Source organism: Lycorma delicatula, chromosome 7, assembly GCF_047948215.1.
Source record: "Lycorma delicatula isolate Av1 chromosome 7, ASM4794821v1, whole genome shotgun sequence".
Taxonomy (NCBI): domain Eukaryota; kingdom Metazoa; phylum Arthropoda; class Insecta; order Hemiptera; family Fulgoridae; genus Lycorma; species Lycorma delicatula.
Window position 1 is genome coordinate 135,134,300 of NC_134461.1, and position 24,524 is coordinate 135,158,823.

At 30.1% G+C, this 24,524-nt stretch overlaps 1 protein-coding gene across 1 annotated transcript in view; it reads left to right on the forward strand.

The window, feature by feature from the left end:
- LOC142328388 (uncharacterized) overlaps positions 1-24,524 on the forward strand; it is a 61,118-nt gene that overhangs the window by 31,369 nt on the left and 5,225 nt on the right. Inside the window, exons 8-12 of the mRNA XM_075372096.1 lie at positions 2,558-3,576; positions 5,511-9,785; positions 15,052-15,155; positions 19,066-19,194; positions 23,705-23,853. Coding sequence (XP_075228211.1) covers positions 2,558-3,576; positions 5,511-9,785; positions 15,052-15,155; positions 19,066-19,194; positions 23,705-23,853 — 5,676 coding nt within the window. The remainder of the gene's footprint in view (positions 1-2,557; positions 3,577-5,510; positions 9,786-15,051; positions 15,156-19,065; positions 19,195-23,704; positions 23,854-24,524) is intronic.

Here is a 24,524-nt window from a genome sequence, read left to right on the forward strand (position 1 = left end):
TTTTTGAGTCATTCTTTCATTATGATTTCTAGAGTGCAGTTGAATAATAGTGGTGTGTGTGTGTCACACAAAGAAACAGAGAAACTTTCAGATCCTGTTCTACTGGTGAATATATTAAAAAAAGTTCATATAAACACAGGTCTGGAAACGCTTTGTTTTCAAGTTACGGCTAGTGAAAGCATTCGCCCATATTTGAGCTTTTCCAATAAAAATAAACTTTAATTTTTGGGGCTTAAATTGAGGAGTAAAGTTGGTGGTTTCTTATATAATTTGAGCTGGGAAATAGGATAAAGTAAGTCCCAGATCTGTAACTCCAGTAATTTTTAAGATAACAGACATAAAACAAAATTCAGTGTCGAAAGATGAAGTTTTTTTTTTAGGTTTGTAGTACAATAACATTAAATGACTAATAAGTGCAGACAGAACATGTAGTATCAAAATCTGTACAGTATTAAATTCTAAGATAATTAATATAAATGTAGCCAATAAAAATTAAGTAAAAACTTTTAAAATAGGTTTTTTATTGAAGCAAAACAGATGAAAAATTCTCTATCTAATAAACATTCTTTTTAAAAACAAAAAATGAAAACTTTTTCTTCAATGTATCAGTATTTACGAATGAAAGAGTCACTTCCAACGTGATTGTTTTCTGTTGAATGCCAGTTAAATTATCATGTTACTGATGAACATCATGTGATTCAGCGTAGCCCAGACACTAGTACCAGGTAAACTTCATTTCCCACTGGTTTGTCAAAAAACAAGTGTGGTAATCCTCAAAATTTACGGCCAACAGATCACACCCCCACCCCGCTCACCAGTGGTTAAACTTCTTTCATTGACTTGTAGACAATTCCGATAAGGTAAATTCAATTTTATTTACTGTGTTTTGCTTCAACAAAAAACAAATTTTCAAACGTTTTTATTTACTTTTTATTGGTTGTATTTACATTAATTTTTTCAGAATTAAATTTTCTACAGCTTTTGTAAATAAATCTTTCACATTTATTAGTCATTTAACAAAGTTATTGTATTACAGGCCTAAAAAAAACTTAGTTTTTCGTCACCAAATTTCATGTTTTATGTCGGATATCTTAAAAAAAAACTACTTGAGTTTTGGGACTTGTTTTATCCTATTTCCCAGCTTAAATTACATAAGAAACCATCAGCTTTACTCCTTAATTTGGGCTAATTACAGTAGAGCTTTTTTTTATTAAAATAGCTAAAATCTGGGCGAAATCTTTCACTAGCCGTAACTCAAAAACAAAGCATTTTCAGATACATGTTTATGTGAACTTTTTTCATTATTTTTACCAGTAAAACATGTCCTGACACAGGGTGTCAGTGGGACACCCTCGTGTATGTGTGTGTATTTTTCCTTTTTTTTGTCTTCGGTGATTTGACTGGTTTTATGCAGCTCTCCAAGATTACCTATCTAAATGAAATGTAAATTGGGGTTTGAAAACCAGAAGAAAAAGTGTCAGATGAACCGGTGGAATTTAGAGAAGCTTGAGGAAGAGGAGGTAAAGAAGATTTTTTAATAGGACATCGCAAGAGGTTTGATTAAAAAAGATAAGTTAGAAAATATAGAAGAAGGTTATAAATAAAGGAAATTCTTAAATCAACAGAAACAAACTTATATACTCAAATCTTGCAATAGTGAAGCATTGCTGGGTCAGCTAGTATAAAATAATAGAAAAAATTATTAATGTATATGATAAAAAAAAAATTTATACATACCTACTAGTTACCGGAAATTAATATGGGAAATTTAACTTAATTACTGTGTTTTGTTGGTTTATATTTCATATAATAGTAAATTTTATTAACACAATGGTCAATATGTTAATGAGTTATTTGAAATTTCAAAAATACAACTGCTGAAGAAAATGAATTATTTATATTGTCAATGTATGTTAATGTTATTTATTGTCAAAGTATGATTTCATTTTAGTGTAAAAAATGTCATCACCCATATGAATTAGGCCCAGACATATAATAATTTTAAGTTCAGATAACTGGAAAGCACGTTATTTTTAAATAACAGTTTATAATATTAATGCATTAAAATAATTCTCATAATATGTCTAGAAGCCCAAAAACTTAATTCAACTTCTAATGTTTGTAAATGTGATTTATGAAAAAAAAATCAATGTGTATCTGTAATTTAAAAAAATAAATTAAAATTAAGTACTATCTGCTGTTCATACTATCTTATTATTTGTTATAAATAAAAGTATTTCCATTTAAACGAAAATAATGAGAATATGTGGAACATATTGTGACCATCCATCCAGAAAATGTGTTATATTCATTTGATGGTTTTATAAATATTTTTTTGCAAGAAAAGTAAGATTGCAGAAATGTTTTGAGTCTGGTAAGCAGTACTGCTTGAACTACACCACGTCATTGCTGCTTGTATTACAACTGTTATATAATTTTTTTCTGGTGTTCTCAGAGAAACTGCAGAACTCCTTTATTCACTTACAAGTTCAAAATGAATGACTTGCCTAAGATCTTTCATTCCTTTTAACATTTTATCTTAATTTCTGTATTTCAGATGTTCTGATGAAGATGATTTGTCTATCGGTGGAAGCAGTGAAATAGGACAAGTATTAACACAGCGTAACCACCGAACAACTATATCAAGTAATTTACGTACAATGAGTCGTAAGAAAGCGGTTGCTCTATTGTCACGTTCTCAACTACAAGCTCGTTCAGGAACTGCAAAAAAAAGACCTGTCGATAAACCAGCCACTTCTACAAAACCTGCTGGCAGTAGTTTACTTGACAGTATTTTAGATAGCCAGACAAAGTGGCATTCAAAAAACGCTGAAATAATTCATAATCATACAGATGGTTCTGTATCTGTTAAAGTTACAGAGAAAAGGGTCAATGTTAATAAAGAAAATGGTAACTGTAAAACCACTAAGACTCCATTATATCCTGGTAGTAGTAATCCACATGGCAGTAGATTTTCAAGTTATGATTATCAGTCAAGAGATAGAAATATTAGCAGTGGAAGACCGACTGACATGCATTCAAGTAATCCATCATCTTCATTTCCTTCATCTAATCTATCTTCATTTTCTTCAAATAGAGCAGGATTTACTTCTAATTATGGTATTGGTATATCTCCATTTACAGGTGCAGCACCAATAAGATTCCGTATGAATTTACCACCTCGACGCCCTAATATACATACAAATCCTGTCGTCCCTCCTTTGAGACAACCTCCTTTTCCTGATCCACAGTTATTTACTCAAGAACCATCACCATCAAATTCACCAAATGAAGAAGAAGAGGTTGATATATATAGCGATATAGAACCGGAGAGAACAACCGACAATGATGGTGAAGAAGGTGGTGAGAAAAGTTATGGTACGTTAGAGCCACCACCAGAACCTCCAGCATTATTAATGGGTCTTGGACAAGATGATATTGATGAAGAACACGATGAAGGTGGCCTTGTTATCGATGATCAGCCTTTGCCACCACAACAGCCACCTCTAATTCCACCACCACCTGCAGAAGAATATGATCCTGCAGAACCGTGTGAAGACTCAAACTCATCAGACGGTAAGAAATTTTTTAATTTGCTATTTTTGTATGCACATTCAGTTATATCAGTTTGAAAATGGGTTGGGTGATGGTCTGTGTCTTAATTGTATGAATTCAACCGTTAACTTGGAACTAAGTCAGATCGGAAGGTATTTGATTAAAAAGATAGTTTAACTATTCCTAATATTGCTAGCTGTTTTTAACCTTTCCATACATGCAAACATTGTCCTTCCTGTGGGACTTATTCCCAGTCTGCTGTACTTATTAATTATATTTTTCCATTATTCCTATGTCTGAATAAATTTTCTTTCAATTTTAAGTATAATAAATTTTATAAAAATCAGAATGGCAAGAAAAGCGATCATGTAAGTCTACATCAACTTAAAATGATAAGGTTCTGCATTGCCATTAATTTTATTAGACCTGCAGTTTCAAAATGTATTTTGAAAAACTGCAATTACAGTATTTAAAACATTAAATAATATTAACTGATTTTTTTTGTTTGATGATATGAACTTGATTTGTTACTCTTTTGTCACACTTATAATAAAATATTAATCGTTTGGTAGTAGATGTATATACAAAACTTATTAAAAAATTATACAGAAAATGCACCATAAAAACATTATTTAGGACATCCATACTAGAATTTGCACTTAAAATATTTGCTCTTTTTAAGAGCTATGGTCTTTTGAAATATAACAGTAAAATGTTGCTAGTTGATGTCATCTGCTAGAATATTGTACTCTGCAGTACACAGACTAATGCCAAAGCAGTGTGTGTTGATTAACATACTAAATGTTAAATTCATAGTGATTAATATTGTATTATACATTTGTTTGTATATAAATTGTACTTACATTTTTGTATAAAAAGTGTAGAAAGGTTAAGTATAAATAAACTAGTATAAGAGTCCATTAGCAATTTACTCCAAATGGACCAATGCTTGTTTATATCATCTATTTAAAAGGAAACTTAATAAATGCCTAATAAAAACACATCATACAGGTCCAAATCATTATCCAAGGTTTATTTGGGTAATTTGTTGTGTTTGAATTATGGTGCTTTTCTGTAAATAGGGCAGGTACAAAATTTGACTTATATTTAAGCAAGAATTTTCTAAAATAAATTTATTGCGTAGATTAAATGATAATTTGATACTGAAATAAAAAATTGGGTTTTCTAATAAACTTGAAAAATACATTTATTTTTAATTTTTTTCTTGAAATGAAGAAACTGAAAGAGCTTGTTGATCTATTCTTCTTTCTTGTATTGTAATTTAAATCCCAACATCACAATCTGTGAACATATCAGTACAAAATTACCAGTTAAGTTCTTTTGCACTGTCATACAATTGTGTATCTCCTTCAGATAGAAAAGTACACATATTAGCAGAATCACTTGGGGATTAAACCTTCAAATTGAGACTACTTTTTATCTAAATGCTTGAATAATATATTAATCTGTCCAATTTACATTGATTTAAGGGAGAAATGTGTGTGTATTTGAATTTATTCTTATTGAATATTTGTAAATATGACGACAAAATATTTTAGGTTTTCAATAGTTTTATTGCTATAGTTATTATGGTAATATTGCAGTACACCCATTTTTATGAGTTGACTTGAAGCAAATTATTTTACATAAACAAGAAATTTTTTTTTAAGACTACTACAAAATCTCAAGGGTAAAAGGTTTTCAGCAGTTTTGAGATTTAAATGTAGTACACTGTACATTATTCTTTTTACTTTAAAATCAGTGTTATTTGATTTAAGTCGCCTTTAACAATATTTTTTAATATATTGTTTTTCATACTACAAATATGAAAATATGTAAATTGTAAATAGGTAATATTACCAAATATGTTGAAAAATTGAAAGGATTCATTTAATTGTTTAATTAAAAATCCTATTAATTTTCATATAGCTACATCACTTGACTTTTTTTTTCAGGATTTGATGAGAAAAGTCATCCAAACTATGGAATGTATCCAACTGTTGGTCCATTACCAGATTCTATGTTATCTTCTAAACCTATTCATTCTGATCGTGATGATGATGATGATGATGATGATGATGATGATGAAGATGAAGATGAAGATGAAAATGATGCCGATTGTCCTAATTTTTCTATGTATTCAGCTGCAAGCATGAATATTGCTCATAAAAATGATGAAATGCAATTAAAGAAACTTAAAATAAATGATGATGAAGAAGAAGAGGATATTTCATTACCTTCTGTTGATGAAAAGTATAAAAATAATGATGAAATGATTGATGTACCATTACCCCCTGAAGATGTTAATGATAAGAAAGATATCGATGAAGTGAAGGAAACTGAAAAGTTATCAAAACATAAAGTAAGTGATGAAGATTTAGATGATGATGATGATGATGATGATTATGATGACGACGACGACGATGATGCTGATGCTGATTGTAACAAAGATAAAAATGAAAAAGATGAAATGGATGATAGTAAAGATTCTAATGAAAATGAAGGTAACGCAAATGATTCAAGAATAAAGGATGATACTGAAAATACTTCAGATATTCCTATTCCAGAAGATTTGAAAGAAGAAGATATTCCTATACCTGCCGATATTAATAATGAAAACATTCCAATACCTGAAAATAATGATAATAATGAAAAAGATGTTGATATTGATATCAATGAAGAAAAAGAAAATGATACTGGAAATGTTAAGAATAAGAAAGATAATGAAAATGTTAATGATAATTCTGTTGATTTTAAAAGTTCTGTTTCAGTCGATAAGTTAGAACAAATGAAATTTAAAAATGTTGTAAGATCCAATGGAAATAAAGATATCGATGGTGAAGATGAATGTAGTACACAAGATGTTCTTGATCTTGCTATCGGATCTGAAGGAAATCTTCAAGATAATTTGGCTAATGATGAAAATGAAGAACCAAGTATAAGTATACATATGGAAAATCCTGAAGAACTTGAAGAGGGAATTGATAAAATGCCTGATGCTGGTGAAAAACCTGATGGACTCGTTGATATAACAGATGAGGAGATGAGTGTGTATGATGGACAAGATAACTCTGATAATTTAGAAAAACTGTCTGATAACGATAAAGAAAATGAATTGAATGATAGCCAAAAAGATATCGATATGTTTGATTCGGATGATAATAGCCTTGTTGGTGGTGCAACATCTGCCGTATCAGCCGGTACATTAAATAATTCTGATAATCAGCCAATATCTACTCTTCCGGGGTTGGAAGGACTTGAGACAGAAACCATATCAGAATCAGAAGATGTAAATTTTGACGAGTTACCTGATGGTATTCAAAATGAAGAACAAGGTATTCAGAATGAAGAATATTCATCTTCAAAAAGAAAAAAGAAAAAAAAGACTAGGAAAACTGCTTCCATGAGTGAAACAGAAGATGCCAATGGAAAGTGTCAGTTGGACACGTTAGAATTTGAAGAAGGCGAAATTATTGAAGACAAACCCAAACAGTCATCAAAAAAAGATAAAAAATCTAAAGGAAAACACGAAAAGGATGTTGATAAAGAAGAGGCTGCTGTTCCTCATGCAGTTACCGCTACAACCCAAGTTAATAAAGAAGTAGCAGTAGTAGCAGATAAAAAGCAAAAGAAGAAGAAAGAGAAAAAGGATTCATTAAAAGATAAAAGTGCAGTTGGAAACAGTACAAATAAAAGTAAAGATTCTAAAATTAAAGAAAAGACTGTGAAGACTGGAGAAGCTGATGAAAATATTGCTTGGAAAAAGCCATCAAAAAGTACAAAGGAAAGGAATTACAGGGATGGAAAGGAAAAAGAGAAAGATGATAAAAAACAGGAGCCTGCCAAAAAGGAAAAGAAAAGTAAAGAAAAGAGAAAAGAACTTGAACGTTATGATGTTCGAAGGTTAATAAGTGAAAAGCCAAAACGACCACGGAAAGATGAATTTGGACGTGATTTATCACCTTCCAAATCACGTTCATTGACCCCACCTCGCTATAGAAATAGATCTCCCCTCAGAGTAAGAAATAGAAGTAGGAGTCGTTCTTGGAGATCTAGAAGCAGATCTAGAGGAAGGATACGAAGAAGTAGATCAAGAGGTAGATTTAGATCTCGTTCTAGAGAAAGAGGGAGAAGTAGGTCTCGTGATAGAATTAGAAGAAGTAGATCAAGAAATAGACGATCAAGATCCAAAGATAGACGTAGGTCGAAATCCAAAGACAAAACGGCTACTAAAGCAAAAAAAAGGAACAGAACTGTCAGCAGGACTAGAAGAAGAACTAAAAGTCGTTCACCATTAAGACCTAGTCGTAGGCAATCAAGGTCTTACAGTCAGTCATGGAGTCCATCCTGGTCAGGGTCTTCAATGTCACGATCTAGATCGGCTTCACCTCGAACCGGTAGAACACGTTCTTTATCTCGTTCATTATCAAGGTCATGGTCACGAGGACGTGAAGGGCATGAATCGCTTGTTGATGTAGGTCATAAAAATACTAGAAAAAATTTAACCGTTATAGTTACTAATAAAGATGCTGTGAGAAAAAAGGATAAGAAAAAGACTACAAAAAAAAAGGATGACAAAAGGAAAAGGAGACGAGGACAGTCTCCAGCACCATCCAAAGAAGTGTTTACTTCTGGTGATAACATACTAGTTAGTGTGAATTTTAAATCAAATAGAGGTACTGCTGAAATTGTCCCAGCAACAACTCCTGTATTAAGAGAAAGTTCTAAAAGGAAACGAGATGATGTTGATCCTGTTTCTGGTAAAAGAAAAAAAGATAAAAGTTCTAAAGAAAATGTCCCAGTAAGAAACAAATCTGCTCAAAAAGGTTTGGTCAACAAAAGTACTAGATTAACTAAATTAAATGAGGCTATGAAAAATGCAAAACCAGTTGCTATTATAGATTTAGACATGTCTCCATTCAGAGAACAAACACCTTCACCAAAAGAAGTTATTATATTAAGCGATAGTGGAGAAGAAAACGACAAACAGCAAAAAGAAATGGAAAAACAGTTAGAAAGGTTAGGTGAAGGTATGAGTTCTAGTCGTTTGTCATTAGATACAGATCATCAACAAAACACATCGGTTTCACAGCCAGAATCACCATCAACCCACAGTTTTATGATGACTAGTACTGGACCAAAAACACCTCCTGAACCTCATGTAAAGTTTTCTATTGTATCAAATAAACCACAGTTACGTGTTTTAGCTAATCCTTTAATGGAATGCGATGAAGAATTACGTCGCGATGAAGCGACTGAAACTGACATGGATGAAGTAATGCATAAAGGTCCAAATACACCACCTGAACCTCCTCCTGATCTTAATACACCTGCTTCACCACCTACTACACCTTATGACCCGTTTGATCCAACAAAATCTAGATCGCCTAGTCCTCAGCCGCCTAGCGATTCTGGTCTTCAGGTTAATAGTTCTAGAGAAGATAAATCTGTAGAAAGTTCTTCAAATTTACAAGGTGAAATAATGGATGATGGTCATGGAACAAGGATATTGGAACATAGAACGTTAACACCGCCGGTTGATTCTGATGAATTAAAGAAAACTCCAGAACCATTAAAGGTACTGTCGACTCCTAAATTGGATCAAAGTGGTGTAGAAGTATCTCCAAAACATCAGTCACCAGCATCAGTTGGTGTTGAGCCGACTAAAAGCGCTGATGATTCTTTATTAAAACCGTTTCAAAAATTACTAAGTACGGCGAACAAAATAGATGTTCCTGTACATAAATCACCAGACAAATTAATTTTAACTGTTGGAAATATGGTACAGCAGCAGATAAACAAAATAAATCAAACTCCTTCAAAACAGTTAGGTGTAATTAAGAAACCAGCTAACCTTGTACCGGTTTATACACCGTCTATGACATTAAATTCAAGTAAATCAATTAGAACGCAACAAAATGGTGCTACTGGTGATCAAGTAGATGATGTTTTAGATTTAGATGCGGGTTCACCTTATTCACCAGGTTCTAGTGAAGGAGATGACCTTTTTGATCCTCCACCTATGACGCCACCTCGACCATCAAAACAGCAGCCTCCACTTTCCTCTGCTTCAAAACCATCACAGCCGAAGACAACTGCTGTGGCGCCTTCGACGCAAAATAAATTTGATTTGCTTTTTTCATCATCACCCATGAAATTACCTGCTAGGCATGGTAAACACCACAGTGGGAAAGCTAACAAGAAAGGAGGTGCAAAAGGAAAAGGGAAAGGTTAGTATTATCTAATATTACACTGAGTTTTTTTTTATGCCACTGATCATAAAAATATTACTATTATTTTTATTTATTTTTTTTTTACATGCACCAACTCTAATTTCTTAATCAGATAGATTAATTTCGCATGTTTTTCTAAAATTCAAAATGTACAATACAGATTGAACTGCAGTACTAGCACTAGCACTAGCACTTGCATTAAATAACTAATATTAGTTATTATTCTGCATTTGCTTGCTTGTTGTGCTTTATCGACAAACTTAAGTTTGGTTTGACAGTTTCAATAAGAAATGTATGTAATCAGTGACAAACTAGTAGATTTTAACATGCATATTTCTAGATTCACACTGAGCTTTTATATTATGCTAGTATATGTTGATGTAAATTTGCTAATATGATTTTTTTTTTCCTAACAAAAAAATCTAACTAGGACATTCATCCAAAAATTTGGACATTGTTTATAATAATTTGTGTGCTGTTTTCCAGAATAATACATAGCTTATTTTCAGTGTACAACATAATAGCAGTATTTATTTATTTACAAAATCTATCCATACAATAAGCAAAATTTTCAATACTGAGTCAGCTTTTAATAGTATGTACCAGGGGTCGGCAACACGACGCTTGCGGGTGCTATGGTGCCCTCGATGAGATTTTTATACACCCTCACTATATTACACACCTATTAAGCCCAATAACCGTATCAGCATCGCACGTATTTAAGACAATATAATCGCTTAAGCTCAGTGTCAGCAAATAGTAATCAAGGTCATACACTGACACACATGCTACTTTGCACGTAGGCATATTCTCACTTTTGATAAATTTGGTAGTATGTTACCGTATTCTGAGTGCTACATATTTTGAGTGTTATTATTATCGACTATATTTTATTATGTATTACTAGTAACCATATCGCGCAAGATCCTTTTCACTATCAAATACATGTTGTACTGGTTAAATTAATTTTATAAATAACCAGTCATGAATAATCGTAAAAGAAAAATTTATTGTTTTAATGTTGACTGGGAAGAACAATTTTGTTTTATTGACTTTAAAGGCAAATGTATGTGCTTACTGTGTAATAATAGTGTGGCGCCCCCAATAACTTTTGAATTTATTTTGCACCCTTACTAACAAAAAGTTGCACACCTCTGGTCTGTACCATAAAAATAGCAACCTATTTATTACCATAATCCTATTCATCATCGACTGTAATCATTTCTGTAAAAAAAAAACTATGAACAAATTAGTTTCAACAAGTAAATTTTGATCTGTTTCTATACAAAATAAAATTATAAATTAACTGAAAAATAAAGTGTATCACAATCATTTATAAAATTGAAAACACTTTCAGTAATTATAAACAGTGAGAACCCATACCAAAAGAAAAAGCTAATTGTTCCTGCACATAAAAAGCCCTTTCTCTTGTGATCCCTTTAATATATATACATATATATAAATACATACACACATATTTATTTTCACTCTTGTGACACATATAACGCGCAATTTACTGTAACCTGAGAGATAGAAATAGATACTGTCCTCCACTATTCTGTCATTATACAACTTCATATGTTGTTTTTTCCCTATGCGCATTTCAGTTTGACCAAAGCTGCAAAGATGTCCCTAAAAATAACCTTCATACACCTATTGCAATCTATCCTCAATATTTGACATCTCTAAGTTTTCAGGCTTACATAAAGTGTAATTTATTTAAAACTGCAACATGTGAATTCTTTAAGCGTACAGGTATTATAAAATTAGGAGTGCTGCGTAGAATCCAAACGCCTTTTTCCTATAGTACCTTTGGAAATTTTCCATTTTGTTGCATCCATTATAACCACAACCCTGAGCACAGTATAGACAATAGAATGTAATAAATATTTTACCCTTTTTAAAATACTAATAGATTTTTAGCGCCCTTTTTAAGAATTTGACAAAAGCAGTTTTTTTCTTTGTACAACACTTCTTACTCTTTGGATTCATATAATTTTTTTAAAAAATATATCTAAATTAATTTTCCTATATATAATAAATAAGCCTAAATTTTCATTTTCTAGCTGGTGCACACTGACTGTCAAACCAAAATAGTTTATTCCAAACCTTTCTTCCTAACAATTGTGGTGTAGTATCATGAAGTATTTCCCAGGCTTCTAAACGACAATTCTGAAATAAAATGAATATTTTATTGTTTTTATTATTACTATGAGTCCATAGCATCAGCAAAATTTGCATTATATTTCTGTTGTTATTCTTTGGGATCTTCCACACTGTCTTAGCCTTTGTCTTCATCTTAAATTAGAACACAACCATACATACACTTGTCTCAGATACTATAGGTCTACCATTTATTTCTTAAGTGCTATCGAGTTATTTTAGCGAGTAAATAATAATAGCACATATAACCACACTGTGCAACTGTGTGCAACATTTTTTTATTTAAGTCTGTAAACCTTTTTTTTTTATTTTGTTCCAATAAATCACATTATTTTTTATTTCTTTGTAACTAGTAGTTCATTCTTGCTTTAAAGAGCAACAACATAATGTTGTAAAGATACTAGAGCAGTCCTTAATAATTATTTTTTACTTAATTTAAGCTACTGTGAACGACGTAAATTTGTACATAATTATACTGAATTTCTAGCTAGTTGAAATTTTACCTTTTACCTGCTAGCAGTAATGGTAATGATATAATCTAAATGCTAATAAAATATAAATCGTAGTGAAATATTTTCAATATTGTAATCTTATTTATTTGTATATTACGCTTTAGCACTGTAGTAAATAACAAGTTACCCTGCAATGAATGTAATTCATTGTAAGTGTAAAGCACACTTTCAATGAATCATCAGATTTGAAAATTAATTTAAGAAAATATAAGTATTATTAAGAATTTGATTAGTTGATTTGGAAGCTGGTACAGTGACCCTTACACTTGCTGTCAATTTTTATTTTTATAGACTAGGAGTTTATTGCTGACTCTTCTAGTATAATTAAGGTTTAGATTCTATCTAAGTTTTCTTGATCTGTATGTTATCTGTTTTCAGAATTTCATTTCACTCCTGAAAAAAATAAAAACTGGTGAAGTAATAAAGATAAATGATATAATAGACATTTATTGTATTATCTCAGCTGTTTTTATTTCTTCTGAGAACTATTCATTGCTTGCTAGTATGAAATGCTTGGGTAGATAATCTTCTGCTGCTTTTAAGTAAAAAATTTATAGAAAATTACCATTCACATTAGAATATTGAGAATATCTGATAAAACTTTTACGTGATATGTTTGTAATTCACTCTGGTTCTGGACCATAAATTTGAGATTTTATTTAAAAATTTTGAATAAGTAACAGGAAACTAGATAATTAAAAAAAATCACTAAATATACCAAAATGTTTGTATTTAGAAGTTCTTGAATTGGAAGTTCTCAAGGATCTTCCATAAATTGAACCTACATTTTAAACTTTCTGATATATAATTTTAATAAATGAAACATTATACCTCACTTACTTTAAAAAAGCATTTCAGAAACAAAAGATCTGTCAACTTTGTTGACAGATTTCCTATGGTTATTTACTCTTATATAGTGGAAAAATAATTTTACATGAAAAACTTACCTATGATTTTTTTGGGGATGGTGGTAATTTTATGATGTTTTAGTGTAAAATTATCATTATAATTTAAACCAAAAAAGTTATAAAAATTTCTACTTCACAATCTCCAAGATGACTTTCCAAGAAATTATTGATTTTTCTACATTTACTGTGTTACATGAAAGAAACTATGAAAAATCCGCCAAAAAATGTTCTACCAATAAAAAGTTACATGAAATTTCTTCTTGGTGGTGGAAGTGGTGAATAATGATGAAATTTTGCTGTAATGTTACTACCAAAAGTTTATTATTTATACTTTCAATACTATTAAAAGTATTATAAACTACAAATGTCTTGAAAAATTAATTTTTTTAAGCTTTGATCAGCTACCCCACCCCCAACATTGGTCCCTAATAAGTGTTTCTTATTTTTGGTTGTTTGCTCTACTACTGTGCCTAGGAAGACATTAAAAAAATTTGGTTAAAAAATATGCTATAAATAAAAACGTTATTTTTTTTCAATTTTTGGGGTAAATTTAAAAAAAAAATTGTAAGATAAGCATGCACATATGTACTGAGCTTAATATAAAGTGAGGCAGGTTATGTTAGAAAATTTTGAGAAGTGACTGCAAAATAAAAACCCTACCAATGGAGATAAAATTTGTTCATCCAGTCAAAATGTACGTACGAACATAACGCCCAACTTGTTTTTGTTTTTTTGTATCCCAGGAGGAAATGTTGATAGATGCAAAAACCTATACCCCATTTTTTTTATAATTCCTTTTTGCAGCGTAGCCTTCATTTTTGACATTACTTTCCTTCTTGCAGAATAGCTCTATGATGCTAGGAAAGTAAAAATTAATAGTTTAATCTAATTTCTATACAAAACTGAATATCTTTATTGGCTAAGAACCGAGCAAATTTTAATGGTAATTACCCAGTACGGTTGTATGGTTAATAATACAGGCCTTAAATCTTTTTAACATTGCTATCGGATATTCTTAACCTAACCTAACTTTGTATAATGTATCTATGATATTTTTCACATATTATTGCTCTTTCTCTCGCTAACACGACCAGTTAAAATAATGATTTAACAATTTGGGTAGGACTATTTTTATTATAGCCCTGCCCAGATTTTTATATTAGTCCGAAATAAAAGTTCAAAGGTCATTTATGATATGATAAGGATGATGGTATTATAAGGCTTTTAATTTTCACTGGCAAAATGAAAAACTAGATCGTATTGCAAAACTGTACAAGAAAACAGGTTGTAAGAACATGTTCATTATTATTTTTTTTAGAATTTTTTCTTTGGAACTCATTTCTTTGTGAATTATTTCTTTGGGACTATTATGCAGTTCTTTCAGCATTGTGTTGCTTAATAAATGATTAAACTAATAACAGAAAAAAAAAAGTTTTCAACAGCACTTCCCACAGATTTAGAGAACAATCACTTCTTGAAATTTGTAAAAAATAAATAAAAATTGTAACTGAATTTTTTATTTTTTATTTTATACAGTAAAATAGAATGCATTTCATATGTTGCTTTTTTGTGTACCTTTGTAAGATAGAATGTGCTTAGGGTTTTTTATTTACTTTTTTTTTTTTTTACATAAAATCTGCATTAATTTTTACGGGTATCTTTATTTTTGTAATAATTTAGCAGGTACTGGTAGAAAAGAGGTTGGTGTTAAACTGGATGAAGATCAATTGAAAATTTTGGATGAGCTTCCCAGTTCAGCTGTTGAGATGCAGGTGAAGGATAAGGTAACATTTTATAATCCCCCATATGTGTGTACCACCTTTCTTTCCTTTTTGTATTTTGATATTACTTTTTTTAATTCTGAGAAATAAATTTTGCTTTAAAACAAAAGCTTTTTAAATTATATAATTTGGAATATAAGTTTTTTTTAATAACAATAAATGATTAGTGGATATAGAAGTCAGAATTCATTACAGTTGTTTATTGTTTACATCTATTTATTAGTAGTTTAGTACTCTTCTTACTATCTTCGTTTATATATGAATTACCCAGTTATCAATATTTGCCAATTATTTATTGTCATTCTATTTAGCTGCATTGTAAAATTTATCATTGAAAATCCGTAAGCACTTACCATCTCAGATTTTTTTTAGTCTCCTGCTGTATTAATTTTTTTTTTTTTTTGCAAGGTTAGAATTTTGTTCAACATATATACATAACTTAAAGACAGGAGACATATAGAGTAATATTTTAAATCAGAACAAGTAATAGCATTATTTACAAAATAACATTAAAGTTTGTATGGAGTGGTAATATCTACTCATATGCCAATTAACAAACTAACTTTAAGAATTAAAACTTTAACAGGAGAAACTTATATAAGTCATATGTAAGTTTGACTTCCTGTTAGTATTTATAAGAGTACAAACATTTGTGTTCCTTATATTTGGGTCTGTTGAAGTTTGCAACTATACGTAGTGGGCAATAATAGTTGGGAACGTCTGGATTATTGAATTCTTTTTTGTTAAATCACTATAAATGTAGAACATGTTAATTTTCAAGTATTTTAAATGATAAAACCTTCAGTATAATAGTATTTTACTTAATCTGGCCCGTTCTGTAATTACGAAAAACACTGGATCTGTCTCCTTATAATTATCTTAATAGGCATATCTAAAATGTAAATCCCTTGACAAGTGACGATATTAAATCTAGATTGTTTTCGATTAGAAAATATGAATGTAGTGTTTATGTTTGTTAAATTGATGATTAAACTCATTAATACGGTGATTTTGAATCGACATGTCAAATTAATCATTAATTTTGTAAAAATATTTATTTCTTTTGAATTAACTGATTTTGTGCGTGGCTGAATCATCAGGGTCCTAGACATCTTTGTAATTTGTTATACCAGTAGATCACTGGGCGTATGTCTGAACCCGACAACAGAACAGCGACCAGAAGACTTTATCAAGGGAGCTTACTGAAGTGTTGAAAAGAACTGGTTTGGTCACTGTTCCATTGTTGTCTTCTAATTAGTAACACATCCTGGCCGACAATTTGGGAATGTAAAAAGCTACACATACACTTAACTAAACAAGTGGTACGGTTGTTTGCAGGCCCCTTTTGTAAAGCTACAAAAAATATCTAGATGTTTTACATACATTGATCATTCAGTTGTTATTGAACTACTGTTACGCTGCAGATTTATCTCCATTAATAATTCACTAAAATTTTAGTCTGTAGTTATTTTAAAAATTAATAGAAAGTCATGAATAAATTTAACTATTTATTCTTTTGAGTTTTCTTTAAAAACAGTTCCAAATCTTCTTTACCCTCTTGATTATCAACATCTGCTCTAAATTTTAAAACACAGTCGCAGTCTAAAATCATCTTAATGCTTTGGTGGAAGAAATCGGAAAGTAGGGGATGCAGATAAGCATAGAGAAATAAAAATGTAGAAGAGACAGCCTGCAAGTACAAAAACTAGTGGAAATTGTTATAAAAATTTTAGTTGTTAGAAAATCCAAGAATTGTAAGATAGGTCAGAAAATTAGTAATAAATTACATATGGCAAGAGATTTTATCCACATATAAAATTTAAATATAGCATAAGTACGAGCCAGTGAAATGTGTACTCAACATTAAAGTTATTTATTATGCCTCTGAATTAACATATATTTCAGACTCTACAAGAAGAAAATATAATAAAGTACAGATGCATGAATTGAAATGTTTGGAAAACTTAGAAAAAATATTATGAAGAGATGAACTTGCTGTGACATGAAGAGGATCTCTAGGATGTAGAATACTACAGGGAAGTTTTGTAGATGGTTTGGAGATTTACAAAGAAATCGGGAAATGAAAATATTAAATTAAAATATATAAATGTAATATTTTCAAGAAAATGTCCCAGAAAAATATGATTAAATTGTGTGATGAAGACCTGAAAAAAATAACAAAAGTAGAGAAAGTTTGTAAGAGGAGTTAATTGGTAGGTAAGAATGTGTTGTGTGAGCTGATAATTTGATAAAGGGAAAGGGGAAGCTGACATCAACAAGTCTTCTTGTTTCTCTTTTTTTGTATTGTAATTCTGGCTCACCAGTGTCTTAACTGTTTGAATTATTAGAAAATATATAAAAAAAAAAGAAAATGTGCCTGAAAATATATATTCTATTTCTTAATATATAGCCGTAACTGTAAAAATGTTGGAGCAAAATTATAATAAAACATTTATCTGCTTAACTGATTAGTCTTAATTGAAATTAAATCTGAAAAATTGTTATATTTTCATTTCAATTTGTTATGTAAAGATTAACTAATGTATTTATTAATAACCGGCTTTAAATTCAGATTCTGCTAAGAGTAACTGATAAAAATGATTAAAGAACACATAGTAATATTATGTACACAATCTGTATGCTTAACTTATCTAAAAATATTTCTCTAATAAGCAGTGAAATTTCATTTCTTTTATTTCCATTATTTTTTAATTACTTGTACAATAATGGAAGTGTTTTGATGCGAAACATTTCAGTTTTCATATTTCAACAGAGATATTCATTTTGACTGGTTACAGCGTGTGATGTCTGTATGTATGTGCATATGTATGTTGCATAACTCAAAAACGATTGCCATAGGATGTTGAAATTTTGGAGTTAGCACTGTTGTAACATGTAGTTATACACCTCCCTTTTTTACTACAATTGAATATAAAATAAAAATTTTAATTAATAAAATATTTGGATCTTAAAGGGAAGGCAGCAGAGCAGATCGGTTCAAATCAGACTTCATCTCCTTTTGTTTTTTTTCTAACTATTTTACTTGTCTTTTTTTTAATTTAAATATATTGATTTAATAATTATTAACCTGTGATTGTAAAAAAAATTACAGTAAGTAATTAAATGATAAAAAAAAAAAAAAAATAGCGAAATAAAATTTTATTTAAAAATGTGTAAATGTATATGTAATATTTGCTGAAACATCTGATAATTTAATATTAATTGCGGATCATATTATTTTTGGATTTTTTTAGCAAATTCTTAAAAAAATTGTATATTTATTTTTTAAACATCATTTTATTATTTGACAGAAAAATAAAATACATTTTTGAATTGTATTCAATTTAAAGTGATTGTTGAACTTTTTCTTCACTTGTGCATAATATGCACACGATTTCTGGTATGTTGTATAAATAAAAGTTAATAATAATTAAACTATGCCGTTTAGTGAACTCCTGTATACTGGTTATAAATATTAATTTTGACTTTACAGCATAGAATAATCAGTTTTTATTATTAGATTATTTGGTAAATAATTTATTTATATAGTAATCGAAGGAGTTTTACTCTAACCTAATATTTCAGGTAAGATTGTTGAATTAATAATTTTATAAATATTTGATGTTAATAAAAACTAATATTTTAGCAATTGTGTAACCATCCACTTTTATTTAAGAATTGGAGGATCATATCTCACTTGCAAATGAAATAAGTTTAAATGAAGTGCAACAAATATGTTGTATATGTATATAATTTAATAGATCTACAAGGAAGTTATGTGGTGCCCACATCAGATTTTTTATTATACCAAATATATTATTAGATAATAGTTGAAAAGATTTTCATACAAGCTATTTATAAAGGGTTTAGTGATATTTGCACTTGTTTTAATTGATTTCTTGTTTGTGTGCAGTTTTTGAAAAAGTTAAACCGACAAGAACGTGTTGTTGAAGAAGTTAAACTGGTATTAAAGCCTCATTATGCCAAGAAGCATATTACAAAAGAAGATTATAAAGAAATATTAAGAAGAGCTGTACCCAAGGTACATTTTTTTGAAAGTTTATTTTCAATTTTAATTTTTTAAATTCAAAGATGTGAGCATTGTATTGTAGTATAGTCACCACTCTGTTGATTTATTTCTGTATAATATTTCTCCTAGTCTTTTGTATGGCTGCAATACATAAATCAGAAGTGTAGAGGCAAAGTTAGTTGCTTTTTGAGAATAATTATGTTTAACTATCCAGTCCCTGTGTTAAAGGAATAAAGTAAAGGAATCAATTGTTGGGCTGAGTATTATCTACATCTTTGTAGGCTTGTCATGCTGATGTTTACCATAAATTTATTTCAACAAAGAAGGTAAGAAGAAACCAATGCGCTTTTATCTTTTCCTACTATATAGAGTATACTTATAAATACTGTTATATGTATGGCTTAGCAAATTCATAAATACACAAACTATTGATTACTTATGAGCACTTCTTGTGGACCAAAACAGTTTTTTTAAGTTTTTTGCCCAAACAAACAAAAAACAGAAATAAGAAGTTTTTCTTTCATCCATTCGGCTGGTTTGATGCACTTGTACATTAAGTTCTTCGTACTTTTTCTATGCCACCCTTTATACAGGTTTTCTCACAAAGAAACTGAGACACTTTCAGGACATGTTCTACTGGTAAAAATAATGAAAAAAGTTCATATAAGTATAGGTCTAGAATAGCTTGTTTTCAAGTAATGGCTAGCAAAAGATTTCACCCAGATTTTTTTCAGCTCTTGAAGCCCTACTGTACACTCGCTTCACACTCATAAGAAGAAATCTCAACACCAGAAAGGGTGTGGAAATCAGAATGTATAAAAAAGTACTGGGAGGATCACAAGGCTGTGTAACAGTCCCTTCGAATAAACTTTCATAATGGACTGACTAATGTGATCACTTCTCAGACCACTTTAATGTCAGCAATGAATGTATACCCTTTACATACTGAGCATACTTTTCAAGATAAATTCTGTGTTTTAAATTTTACATTTTAAAACGATTAGATACAACTCTGGTTTTGCATAAAATTTCATAAATCTGTCTATTCAGCAATTTGACATAAGATGTATATTGCAAACTTTCTTGCTCCCTAAAAATTAGTTATGCTATTAGATGTAGTAGGTTATTTTACCAACATATTTTTATTGTTGTTTGTTCGTAAGCATCCATATTCAGTTTTGAGTGTATGTATATATTAATGAATTTGTAGTTAACCATCATATATACTGCATCATAGCAGTATATAATAATTATTATCAGTAATACTAATAATATAAAAGTATTCACTTACCGCTTGTGTTTGTAATATTTAACATTTGTGCTTTCTTGATGAACACCGCTTCCTCAGACGTAAAAATAAAAATTAATTTAAAGAGACTTGTTTTCTTTTAATTAGTTTGCAAACTGGTAAAGGAGGGAAATGTTTATTAATCGTAGTCAAATTCACAGTTCAATCAATCAGAATAATTTCTATTGATCATAGTCAGAAACTATAACAGTCTCGCTGTAACTAGTCTAAGATAGCAGTATGTAATAAAAATTTCCTTCCATTACCGTATACAACCTAATCAAAAAGAGACAACATCCTCTTCGAATTTGTACATCTGATCAACCAGTGTGCATCACAAAAGCACTAATGTTAAATATTATAAAAACAAGAAGTAAGTAAATATTTTAATTTTATTATTATTTATAATCGTGTGTTTTTAGTCGATAATCAACTTGACCACCCCAAGTACAGAATTACAAAGGAAATGAAATGAAAAGGAAAGGAAACGCTTAATTTTTTTTTTCTTTATTCCAATATCACTTTTGCAGGATCCCACATCATCAGTTGTATATAAATTTAAACATTACAAATTGTTTTTAGAATAAAAATTAAAAGATTAAAATTACTATCATATATACAAAATATGATCTTAATTAAATAAAATAAGTACATATGATAAATATAATTAACGTCAATTAAAAATTTTACACTGGTAACATTGGCTGGTCAGGTTACACGGTATATATTTTAATTTGTAATCGACTTCATATTTTGTATATATGATCGTAATTTAAAAAAAATTTGTTATGTAATTTTATTTATATACAATTGATGATGCAGGATCCCATGAAAGTGCTATTGGATTAAAGAAAAAAAATATATGGTAAGTGTCATTTTATTTACTTTGTAATTCTGTACTTGGGTTGTCAAATGTGTTTTTGATTATTTTAAACAAATACAGTTATATGTGTATATGTAATGTATATATTTATATATATATAGAAGGGGCTGTAACAGTCCCTTCAAAGAGACTTTCATCATGGACTGACTAATGTGATCACTTCTCAGACCACTATAGTGTCTGCAATGAATGTATACCCTTTACATATTATATATATATATATATATATATATATATATATATATATATATATATATATTTAAATTTGTTAAATAAACCACCTAGTACTGAATATTGAAACATGTGTTACCTTAATTTTTCTTGATTGAAATAATTTTATAATTGCATTACAAAAATACTAAAACAATGAAAATTGGCTCTTATTTACACAAGTATATTGCTATCCGTTGCAGTTCTTTAAGACAATCTGCCTTAAATACTGATGGTTTATCAAATTGAAATTTCATTTGTATTTGTGTTAATATCAGAAATAGAATGTTTGTTGTTTATTAGTTGGTTTGCTGTAATGGATATAAACCTAATTTATTTGTAATTTTTATATTGCATTTCCACATACGAATAAATAATGTAGTATTGGCTGATTATCATATATTAATGTTTAATTTTCAGATGGAGAAATGTAAAGATGACTTCTTAATACTATGATTTACTCTAAAGATGCGGTATATATATATACATGCAGCTTTTATTCAAAATGTATTTTTTTTTTTGTATATGTGACATCACTTTCTCATTTTGTTTATTAATGTGAGTAGTAGCTTCAAAAGTTCAGTGACAACATTCATTGGTGTCTGGTATCATTTTCCTGGTGCGTAACAGAAAACTATAGACATTACATTGTATCATATGAGTACTTCTTGATCAGCATAGATTGTTGTTGTTATGCTGGTAACATTTCTGGAACAATATCTTGACAAGTATAATTCTTCAGATCATTGTGGAAAACTAGCTCCTATTTCAAAACCTAATCCTACCACCTCCTTAAAATATTTTCTTTATTTACGAGGAGCGTTCAGGTCAATCCAGGACTGTTAATTTTTAATAAATGTAGGACACACTTGTGATAGTAAGGAATACTTTTATTTCTCATTGTAATCCCCTGCTACATTTATATATTAATCCCAGCGTTTCACTAGCGCTTGGATACCCATAGTATAGACAGATTTGTCGTTATGTCAAAACCAAGACTGGACTGACTGCTTCACTTCATCGTTGCTGTTGAAATACTGGCCTCCCAGAACAATTTCAAGTACCCAAATAGGTGAAAATCACCGGGAGCAAGGTCCAGACTGTAAGGGGTGTGTGGCAGTAACACCCAGCCAAGATCTTGTAGCACGCATATTGTGTGCGGTAGGCTGTGTGTGTTCGGGCATTGTTCTGCAGAAACAGAATATCTTAGTGATCACACCAGGCCACTTTTTTTTTTAGAGCGACTTCAGATTGTCCTTAATGATATTGTTTACAGTTGTGACAGATACATTTATTGCTTCTGCAATTTGCTGACAAGTTATTCATCGATTATTAAGGATTAGTTCTTCCGCTTGATGAATGTTCATGGGAATGACTACAGTAGACTCTGAACTGCCTCGACCGGGATCATCACTCGCTGATGTATGGCCTTCTTTAAAATGTTTGCACCTCTCAAATTTTTTATTGTGACTAAGAGTCAAATCACCGTACTATGGAAGGAATAAGAAGTCGGGAATAAATCTCAGTGGGTTTTATGTTCCTTCATTCACGAGAAATTTTATTACAATTTGCTGTTCCAGATATCCATTCACTACATTGGACGCCATGTTCTTTATGACTGACTGTTGTCGTTGTTTAACAATAATTCGTGCTAGTGCACCGTGCATTAGTAGCAACACTTGTATCAAGTGTACAACCAATAGAGTGCACAGGAATCTCCATTTAAGCTCTAGTATAACAAAAATCCCGGATTGATGTGAACATCCACCTTAAGTATGTTCATCTTTTTGTCTTGTAATGGTAGATGAGCACCAATTATATGAACTGCGAATCGGTATATACTATAGCTCTCATGGACCCTTGTGCCACTCAAGCTTCCATTTTTTTAATACTGTCATTTATATTCTTAGATAATATTAATGCTCATTAACAATTTATTTATTTTTTAGAACAAATTCAACTTAGTTTGTCGTTTAATGATAGACATACTAAACATGGATTACACATGTATGTTGGAGTTAGAATAAGTATGTAACATGACCGGTTCATTAGCGCTGTCAACTTGAGAAAAGATTTCTCAGATCTTTTAAAAACTATTATTATTTTATTACTTATTACAATGTGAAAACTGTTTTTAACAGATTTGTCATAACAAGTCTGGTGAGATTAATCCGATGAAAATACAATGCCTTATTGAGGCTTATGTGAAGAAATTTCGTAAGATGGGAGCTGGTAAGAAAAAGCCTGCTGCTGTGACTCAAAATGCAGTGCCTGCTAGTAAACCTAAAGTGTAAGTAAAGTTTGCTTTATAATTAGTGAACTTACAATTAATTATATTTTATTAGATAATGAGTCATCATACTTAAAAGTTTGGCTTGTTAGATAGATCCCCATCTGTATAGCTGAATCTCCATTCTGTGATTTTAGCAATTTCTTTCATTTAATATTTTCTGTCTTTTCAAATCATCAACCACATTTCTGATCCCTAATATGCCTTTTGGTATTACCTGTACCTTTGATATTGTACTAGTACAAGGTTTTACAATGTTTACAAACATTGTGATCTGTGAACATAAACGGTTACAGTTCTGTTGAACTTTATTTTTGCTCTACAAAGAAGCTGTTACCAAACAAGGCAAAGAATGGTACATTATTTACACCTATTTGTACAAGCAAGACTGTGATCTATAGATTTATTTTTAAATTATGAAAGGTTTACTGTATTATTCCACATTGTCAGCGGTAGAATAATCACATTTTTCTAAAATCTGATTCTTTAATCGGATCAACTGCAGGTGCTAGAGTTCAATTAATGTCACATAAAGTTAAAAATTTAAATGTTTCTTGAAATCCTAACATATTAAACAAGTTTTCTTACAGAGACTATGTCCGTTCTTTGTAAGTACATTTCTTTTGCATTTTGTTATTATGTATTTTTTATATTTTCTTTAATAACACAAG